This window comes from Coregonus clupeaformis, chromosome 9, assembly GCF_020615455.1.
Source record: "Coregonus clupeaformis isolate EN_2021a chromosome 9, ASM2061545v1, whole genome shotgun sequence".
Classification (NCBI taxonomy): Eukaryota; Metazoa; Chordata; class Actinopteri; order Salmoniformes; family Salmonidae; genus Coregonus; species Coregonus clupeaformis.
This window is the reverse complement of record NC_059200.1, coordinates 32,210,864-32,221,255: the sequence shown is the minus strand read 5'-3', so window position 1 is coordinate 32,221,255 and position 10,392 is coordinate 32,210,864. Positions and strand designations below refer to the sequence as shown.

At 39.8% G+C, this 10,392-nt stretch overlaps 1 protein-coding gene across 2 annotated transcripts; it reads left to right on the top strand.

Moving 5' to 3' along the window:
• Nucleotides 1–649: 649 nt before the first annotated feature.
• Nucleotides 650–8,803, top strand: LOC121573764 (T-box transcription factor TBX2b). 2 transcript variants are annotated; one of them, XM_041886000.2, is made up of 7 exons: nt 650–1,489; nt 2,050–2,317; nt 3,780–3,926; nt 4,770–4,846; nt 5,023–5,207; nt 6,328–6,926; nt 7,517–8,803. In XM_041886000.2, exons 1-7 carry the CDS (start codon nt 1,128–1,130, stop codon nt 7,949–7,951), a joined length of 2,073 nt encoding a protein of 690 aa, XP_041741934.2. In that variant the 5' UTR covers nt 650–1,127; the 3' UTR covers nt 7,952–8,803. The 2 variants fall into 2 exon arrangements, with proteins under 2 accessions (XP_041741934.2, XP_041741935.2); XM_041886001.2 differs by having other exon boundaries at nt 651–1,489; nt 5,035–5,207.
• The last annotated feature ends 1,589 nt before the right edge of the window (nt 8,804–10,392 follow it).

Here is a 10,392-nt window from a genome sequence, read left to right as displayed (position 1 = left end):
ATTTGCTAGGCTAAATGTCTAGCTGTTAAATAATACATACGTTTTGATAGGCACATATCAATAGAATAGTTATACATATGATGTTATGAATATGAATATAGCCTATCACAACGTTACAAAAGTGCAACAACAGCGCATCAAAAGACACCATAAAGTAAAAGTATTTTAAAAACACAACCGAATTCTAAGCCAGGTACCAAGGCGTTGTGTAGTAGCCTAGTCTGTTTACCAGCCAGAGAGACATTCGTTTCTAGGCCTACAAAATGTTTTGTACGAATAAAAGCTGCTGTTTTATAAACTCATTCATTAGTATGAATACCATTATTTCAAGTGAGGCTTTACTGGACGAATAATTTGAACCAGTCGATATTAGAAATAGGATGTATAGGCTAGTTCTTGCGTGGAGTGAAGGCTTCACAAAACGACTAAGCAGACGGAGGATCCGTCCTCTTCACCGGCCATGCAGCAAAAGCCAGCTGGTGTTCCATTCGAAGTTTGGGGGAGGGATTTCCAGATCTTTACTCTGTCATTGGTTCATATTTTATTCTGTTTACATGTTTTCTTACAGCTAATGCTTCCGACACCTTTTAGCCCCCCCTACCGATCTTGGCCGGAGCTGTCAAAACCACGCCTATAGAGCTCCACAATTGGTCCAGAAAGCGTAAAATCGGCAATCAAGCGGGCTTGGTTCATTAGTGTCTGGATCCAGGGAGGAGGGACATGTTAGGCAGTCACAATTCCAAAGTGGTCAGAGCAAGACCTCTCAATTTGAACTCAGTACACAGAACTATATCCGTGTAAAGAGTGATTTTATTTTTCCGAAAGTTACTTGGTTGGATAAGAAGTGAAGCCCAGCTCTGCTCTCGAAGTGTCGATGCCGTCTCTTTGACGGATATTATCACGGTGCTGTGTGGGAACGCAGCATCAGGAGTAGCAGTGCACTCAAGCCTCCCTCCGTCTGTTGGAGGCGTCTGAGACGCTTTCGCTCTTGGTTACGCACGCGAAACTACTTTTATATTTCTGCTCGAATAAGACATCTGTCTTTTGGATACACACACACCAATACTTCTACTGAGAGTGGACATAATAGCGTATAATAATTTTACATCGATGTTTTGGATGCACAGATGAGAGATCCAGTTTACACAGGGACTGCCATGGCTTATCACCCTTTCCACGCTCACCGGCCGGCCGACTTTCCTATGTCAGCCTTCCTTGCAGCTGCACAGCCTTCCTTCTTTCATGGACTTACGCTGTCTCACGGCGCTCTTACCAAACCCCTATCCGACCATCCTCTCTCTGGAGCCGCGGAAGCGGGACTCCACGCGGCGTTGGGTCATCACCACCAAGTGGCTCATCTCCGCTCCCTCAAGAGCTTGGAGCCGGAGGAAGAGGTGGAGGACGACCCAAAAGTCACTCTGGAGGCCAAGGATTTATGGGACCAATTTCACAAAATAGGAACCGAGATGGTTATTACGAAATCAGGAAGGTAAGGACCTTTATTTACTGTTACGTGTGCATACTGCTGCATACGTTTATTTGATTAGGAAATGGTCATATAAATGAATCACTCAAACAATAGTAATATTCTGGATCAAGCAATAGTAATCCAAAAGGTGGTGGCACTGAATATATATATATATATATATATATATATATATATATATATATATATATATATATATATATATATATATTAGTGAAGTAGGTTGTAGTATATATATATATATATATATATATATATATATATATATATATATATATATATATAGCATAGTGTTTATACATTGGGCCTTTAGAGGTAGGCCTATAATAGGCCTACCATGAGAAATAGACTAATTACCAAATTCAATCAATCAATCAACCAATGCATGCATGTGTCGAAACAAATGTGTTTGAAGAGGGAAAAGGTTAAGTGGTTTGGTTAGGCTGTTGAACTTTTGTGCTGAATTCCAAGGCCTGCCCTTAGAATTATTGGTGTAGCCTACATCCCCCTTGGTTTCAGTGTTTTTGCATAATCTTTATCACTCTCGTTTTACTCTATTGCAGGAGGATGTTTCCCCCATTCAAAGTTCGCGTCAATGGCGTTGATAAGAAAGCCAAGTATATCCTCCTTATGGATATAGTCTCTGCTGACGACTGCCGCTACAAGTTCCACAACTCGCGTTGGATGGTAGCTGGGAAAGCTGACCCGGAGATGCCCAAACGAATGTACATCCATCCGGACAGCCCTGCCACAGGAGAGCAGTGGATGGCGAAGCCTGTTGCTTTTAATAAACTGAAGTTGACGAATAATATATCGGACAAGCATGGATTTGTAAGTATTTTGTTGATTTAATTTTATAATGTCTCGATGAAAGATATGGCTTTTTAGTCAAACCAACCTGGCTGTTGAAAATGGTTCAATGCTGATATTCCTATCAGGCCATTTTGTAGACGCAATCAATCAATGCATATTATAATGAGGTACGTATGCCTAGAATAATGCATATGTAAAGTCGTTGGAAGGTATAACACCAGTTGATCAATTATTTAACCTTCATTGATAAGCAACAACAATGAAAAGAAAATCACAAAAATATTGGTAACACTGTATTAATCCACCATGCATCTCTAAATGAGTTTTAAGGCTCAACAACAGTGGTTGAGATTTTATTTATTGTTTTTTTAAAGTATTACATTCGTGGTATGTTTTGGTGCGTAGCAGAGTGTCAAAGTATGGGATTAAGTCAAGTATAGCAAGAACCAGGTCGAAGACAAGAGGACATACTTTTTCCATCTCTTGTGTTGGATTTGTGAGTCTCTTCAGGCGACCTTATACATCTTGTTCGACCTATTTTAGTACGATGCTATGCCTTGAGCTCAAGAGCAAAATTCATAGATGTTTGATCCCAAGGTATTTCATTTCAGTACAATTTGGATAGAAATATTGCAAGAAGGGCACGTGGAAATGTTAGCAGATACTCGCTCAACGCTTACATGCAATAACAACTACGTATCCCAAATGCTTTCCAATAGGTTATTGCCCATGTCGGCATATAGGCCAGTATTTTGAATATGATTTGAATACAGTTTAGATTTTACGGCATTGTGCTAAAGTAATTCAGTTATTGCTGCCTGCTATTGTCGTTTTTCTCATGTCTAGTGCAGGTTATGCCAATCCAAATTAGTCAAGCGTTACAAGAGCTGTTAATTTCATAACCATGTTTAGGCTACGCCTTTATGAAAGTCCTTGACACATTTTCAAATATGTTGCAAATGCTTCATATTTCTTTACATTAATTGACAAGTGCAATAAAACATTTTAGAAAAGTTTATATAAATGCATAATCCCACGTAACCGTTTTATATAGGACTGGCTACATGTAATAACATCAGTAATAGGCTAATGATAAGGCATAATCATAATTGTGATATATTCTTACAAATAACAAGTTCCACAATAGAAGCTGGATGGTAGGCACCTACTCGGCCCCAATGCAAAACATTCGGTCAGTCTTCATTGTCAGTAGGCTTATAAACGCTCGAAATAGTTGACCAACTTTTGTCATGCTTGTTTGTTGTCTACGTTTGTTACGTAAAATCATGGTTTAAGGAAATCATCGGCTTTTACAAATTAATAATGCATTATGAAACACAGTGTGTGTCTCTCTTTGGTGGGGTGTATAAATTCCCTGGAATAATACAATAATATATTGTCATCATCATCTCAGTTCAAACCAAAACGTGTATCACCATGATCACCTTATAACATATTTTCTGTTTCTTTGCAATCTCAGACTATCCTGAATTCGATGCATAAATACCAGCCCAGGTTTCATATCGTGAGGGCCAACGACATTCTGAAGCTCCCTTACAGCACCTTCCGGACATACGTTTTTCCAGAGACAGATTTTATAGGTGTCACTGCATATCAGAATGACAAGGTAAGCTTCACTAGAAAGTGTGTGCATGTTGTTTCATAGTTTCACAGTTGCATAAGTTCTCAAAAATCTAAATATAATGGGGATATATGCTTTAAACAGTTGGACCAGTCAGTTATCTGGACTTCGTTAGGAATCTTTACTCAATAACCTATCTTATGTTGATGTTAATTAGAGTACATGTTGAAGTGGCCTGGTGGCTTGATGGTAGGCTTGTGTAAAGTTTATGGTACAGAGTCACAATCGATTAGAAGGCACTTATCTTCACTATGTCCTCGGGCTACTGCATGGAGACTCCAAAGCAGTTCTGAACAATCAAAGCATGCAATACACTAAGGCAAAGCATGAACACAGCTTGGAAAGACTCATAGGACAGACGAAAATTAATATATGAACGGATAGTATTGTTCCTAAATGAACAAGGCCAGTATAGGTGTGCCACGAAAGTTTAAATAGTAGCATTCAGTCTCTGAGAATTACATCAGCATATAATAGTCGAAATGTTAGGTATAGCACTTTCCTTTTCGGAGAATTATGAATAATTGATCGGCTTTAGTGATTACACATCATCAACAGAGATGCTTGTCTTGCCTCTCCAGAGGGCACGAGCTAACAAGCGCAGCAGTCCCCAGCACCATACACTTGCTATTGTTACTTACAATTATTTTTCCATCAATAATGCCTGTTGAATTAATGGTATTATTTTGCTCATCAATGGCATTAGTATTATTAGTGGTAGTACGCCAAGCAATTTAAGAATAGTTCATTGGTACTTTTCCATGTAATATATTTTACTATTTTAAGGATACCATTGTTGATTGCCATGCACTCTAATTTTCTCTACAGATTACACAGCTCAAAATTGATCACAACCCCTTTGCCAAAGGGTTCAGAGACACGGGAAATGGACGACGAGAAAAGAGGTATATTATTTTCTTCGATATTGAATTGAATGACCCTGAAAATATGATAATGAGTTGAGAATACTTGTCTCATTGGGATAACAACAATTAGCAGACTGAGCAATACTGTGTAGTAGACTGCTTGCATGATCAAAAGTGATTCGATCACACAATACAGATGCATTAACTAATCTCAGTTCGGTCTGCAGGAAGCAGTTAACCCTTCCATCGCTGCGCATGTATGAGAACCGGGACCTCGTAGGGCACCGGGACTGTGCCGACTCGGATGACTCCTCCTGTGAACAAACCACCGGAAGGGACTCGGTTCATTCTCCACTGGGACCTGTTACCAGTCCACTGAGGTTCAACCGAACCAGTCGAGGTAAGTCCTCTCATTAAGCATGTGTTTACATTCATTTGCATGTCCACTAATTGGTCATTTTGAAGATGCCAGTAATTTAATAAGACTCGATAATTAAAAATGGGAACAAAACTGAAGGTATGTTGTTATTATGTGTCATTAAGCACAGAGCAGAATGTTTTCTGGATGATTTACAATTGGATGAGAGAGAAATATAAGAAGAAAAAATAACAGAGGATAAGTGGAGAAATCTGCATGCTGTGCGATCTTAGTTGTGATAGGTTATTGGTTTAGGGACAAGTTATAAAGGTGCTGTAGAACAGGAGAAACAATAACATACAGGAAGATTTCTTTATCCAGGGTATAGTATTTCCAGGGGCGCAACTTTGGTTTTAGAAGTGGGGGGGACATAACTATATATATATATATATATATATTATCCAGTCAGTTAAACACTCCAAACAGCCTACCCGTTCGCTCGGAGGCTTCCACATGGTCCTAAAGCAAACCATTGGCTCGTTTTGTATCACATTCCAATGATACAACTGGGGGGGACAAAAATACAATTTCAGAATGTGGGGGGACATGTCCCCAGTGAAAGTTGTGCCCCTGCCCATATCCATTGCTCTATAAAACATGTAGGCTGGGCCTCATGCATCAGTGTGACAAATGCGCCATCTACTGACAGGTCCATAAATATTCAGCCCCTTGATTACTGTAGTATGCATGGTATTCAGATTATTATTTGATAGTTACGCATTAGATAAGCAACCAAGCACTAAACGTTGGCCTAGTTCAACTGCGGAAGCTTTATAGAACGACTTTAAACAAAATGTATGCTAACCTCACCAACGAACCATGCATTTTTACGCGCGGAAGGGAAGTCGTTAGGAATGTTAACAATAAATCACGACTCCTTCCTTGAAATAATATATAAGGTAATGCTACGCATGTACTGGTTGTGATTTTAAATGGTTGTAGCACACTGGAAGCTATGCAAATGCTACTCACATAGCCTATAGTTATTTTTGCTTTGTGTCATATGGGTAGGCTATAAGTTACTGTAGGGGTTTTAATCACATGTTATATTCTATCATTTCATTTCGATATTTTAATGGAAGTTCGGAATAATGTTTTACAGACGACAAGAACTGCACTGACAGTGATCAGGAGCTTGACCCACAAGAGGAGCGCTCCATCGCAGCCAGCAGCCCACGGCCTGAACCAACCTCTCCTTTCAGCCCTAAAGGCGATGACAGCGTGAGAGATAGGCCACTGCTGGAAAAAAAGAGCGACTACCTGGATTCAAGGAAAGAGAGCGACTCTGTGTTCAGTATTCGAAATCTTGAAAAGGACAAGTTAGATCATAAGCACCGCAAAGAGACGGATCCTACAAAGAAAGACACGGAAAGTGGGGGCATCAGTGGGGTCAACGATGGGTTTTCTCCTCTGATGGTACAGACAGAGAGCCCATCACACTTCAGCGCGAGTCACCTGCAGAGTCTGGCCCTTTCCGGTTTCCACAGTCAACAGTTCTTTAACCCTTTGAATACGGGACAAATGTTGTTCCACCCCGGACAGTTTTCGATGGCACCAGGGGCATTCTCCAACATGGGTATGGGGCATCTGTTGGCCTCTATGTCCGGAGCTAATGGCCTGGAAAACGGAGGCCTCTCCTCTCAAAGTGCGGGCCCTAGTCCCTTCCCATTCCACCTGTCACAGCACATGCTAGCGTCTCAGGTAAACATTTACTTCAACTCTAATATCTAGGCTACAGACAAGCTTGCATGAAGGTAGCAATGCATATAGACCAAATAATAGTAATGTCCTCTTAACAATGAATTAGCCTACATTATGTAGCCTATGGAACACAATAGGCTATTTCTATACGTTTTCCTGCACAAACTTCTACAATTAAAACATATTTTTTGCATCACTTTCAAGTGCATTCATAATAAATGATTTCAGTAGGCCTATGATCAATTGAATGTCGATTTATGACTATATAGTTTCACTGGAGAATGACTAAAGACTAGTTTATTGTCTAGTTTATTGGGCTATTCAAAACAAAATTGGGATCTTGTGTATAACATTTTTGATTTAATTGAGAACATGATAATATACTTTCTTTTAATTATGGATAGATATAGGCCTACTTTTGTAATCGTAGTAGATTAGATTATTTTAATAGCCTATAACACAGTGTCGTTTAAACATCAGAAACAGAGAGACAAAAATGCAGCTAAGAATCCAAGAAGTACGACAGGCCTGGAATTCTGTTTGTATAGCATTTGTACATGTATAATAACGCGATTATTTTTTAAACACAGGGAATTTCGATGCCACCTTTTGGAGGATTGTTCCCGTATCCATACAACTACATGGCAGCTGCTGCTGCTGCGGCCTCTGCCCTCCCCAACTGCACTGCAGCCTCCACATTGGGCAGAAACCATTTCCTCACCACCTCCCGACAAAGACTGCGATTCAACCCTTATCAGATGCCCACGTCTATTCCTCCAAGCACTAACCTGCTTACAACAGGGCTGCCGGGCAGTTTAAACGCAGCATCCGACCTGTCCAAATCAGGCAGCAGAGAAACAAGTCCTGTATCCGAGCACCACAGCCACAAAGCGTCCAGCCAGACGACAGCATCCCCCAAAACATCTGTGAAGGATTCCACTAACGAACTGCTAAATATACAGAGGCTGGTCAGAGGACTGGAAAAACCCAGAGAAATGTCTCCTGCCATTGACTCTCAAAAGTGACGAAAATCACCTATTCAATCAAGGTGTCTTTGAGGTGATTCTTTCGGGCTATACACAGTTGTGCTGAGAGTTAGATGGGTGGGTGGTGTGGGCTGAAGAGGTGACCAACAGGGGAGTTCATCAAACAAGATACTATATTGGTGATATAGATCCCTTAACGTCAGTGTATAACTGTGTATGGAGAGCATCTAGGCCCCTGAAGGAAACAGAGGATGTTGGTAGGCTATTGATAAGGAAAAAGCTACATCCAAAAAATACATTACAATAGATTTCAAAAGGGATGGAAAGCAACACGTCCGGTTAAACTGATTTCTGAAGCTGTTTTGGAAAAACGTTTGTAACTCATAATATGAAAGATTAATCTGATTGAATTATTTATGTTTCCAAGATCCTGTAAGTATCAAATAATATGCAACTTGTTATTAATTTATTCAAATCTGTACATTGGCGTGTATATACTACTTAGATTTCAACTTGTTGCATTTATAATTTCCCTTTTTACATGGAAATATAGGCTATTGTACATTAACACTATTTAGCGCTTGTTGTTACGAAACCGAATGAGTTTCAAATGTTTCTGATGCATTGCTGTTTATCCTGCCATTGAGATGATAAATGAAGGAAATGCGTGCCACCTGCATACCTTTTTCATATGCTGTTGATCAAACATTGTTATGCGATATAACGCGCAGCACTGTGCAATTGGCAGGGAAAACTCAGGTTTCTTTTTCACAAGCACTGAAGACTATCAGAGGTAGCTGAATTGGCATCTTTTGTGCTGGTTTATTCGGGTAAATTAATATGTTTTTGTTGAGTTCCTCACACTTTAAATAAAAATGAATGTGTCCTTCAGATGTTGTTTTGTATCATTTACTTTATTTGATTTGTGTATTGTTGAGCTTGCCTCGTGAAATAAGATATTTGAAAGGCTCGATTAAATAAAAACGTAATGCCTTACAGGCCCTGTTCCTTGATAATGAGAGCAAATATAATTTTTCTTTCAACGGTTTCTGCATGTAGAAATCCAATAATTTTTTATTTAAAAGCGTAAACGGAAAGGCATAGCCAGCCTAGTATCTTTATCTTTCAATAGTGTTGACAACCATAACTGCAATAGCCTATCAAAGCGAACTTCTGACAAAATATAGAGTTTAAGTGGCTCATGATAAGAGTGTGCAATTAGTTCGTTTAAACAATATTTATACTTTTTGGAACAATAAAAAATATGTTGACATTTTATTATTTTAAACCAGGTCCCTCTTTTAATGGCCAATATGTCCCTTTATTAACAGTTGGCTATAACATTCGCATGTCAGGTTCAAACCAAACCTAGGTTTCAGTTGTTTTGACATGACAGGTTTGATCAAAATCAAAATGGTGTAATCCGTATTTCTATAAAGAAAAAAATTAAAGCTTTTAATATTATGCCTTATGTGATGAGTTAGCCTAGGCAACAGATCTGCACTATTGTCTAGGCTTGATGTGTATTCCCGGCACAGGAGGTTGGTGCCACCTTAATTGGGGAATGGTATCAAATATATTCACTCCATTCCAGCGATTATTATGAGCCGTCCTCCCCTCAGCAGCCTCCACTGATTCCTGATAATACACTCCTGTCCCCTGTGGACCCACTCGTACATAAAGCATACTCCATTAAGGCTGCAAAGGCATCATTTTCCTCCTTAATTAGCTGTAATGGTGAGAAGGTCGGGGAAAAAATTGGGGAAATATGCATACTTCCTTTATAAAACACCATTTTCCACCACCATGCTAGAGTGGCTAATGCCTAGGAATGCTACTTGCTGATGTTGAGCCCTGTGTTCTGCCAGAGGTAATCAACAGACTGCTGCAACCTGATTGGCTGAATGTGATACGCAATTTCATGAATAGTCACTGAATAAACTAGCTATGAGTTGAACATATTTGGCTGCAAATGATCTAGTAGCCAATTGTTGTTGCCCATGGTGGAATCATATTTAACCCGCTGGCTCCTGAAGCCTATGTCCCCATGAGCTCCCGAGTCTAGCTAAAGTTAGCTAGCTAGCGTGACGAATTAGCAATATCCTGAATATTCATGATATTGCCCCGCCTTCCTTTGAAAGGAATTCTCGCATCAAAGACTAGTGATCCTAGGCATTAGCCACTCTAGCATGGTGGTGGAAAATGTTGTTTCATAAAGAAAGTATGCATATTTTCCCATTTTGTTCCGCCTTCTCTCCATTAAAGCTAGTTAAGGAGGAAAACTATGCCTTTGCAGCCTGAATGGAGGATGCTTTATGTACGAGCCAGTCCACTGGGTACATGAGTGTGTTACCGGGAATGCACATCAAGCCTAGATGACAGTGCAGATCAAGAGCCCACTATTGGCTGCCTAGGCTAGTTATGGGCATATCGAATCAAAGATACATCTTAAAATGTCTCATCATATTCATCAAGACCTA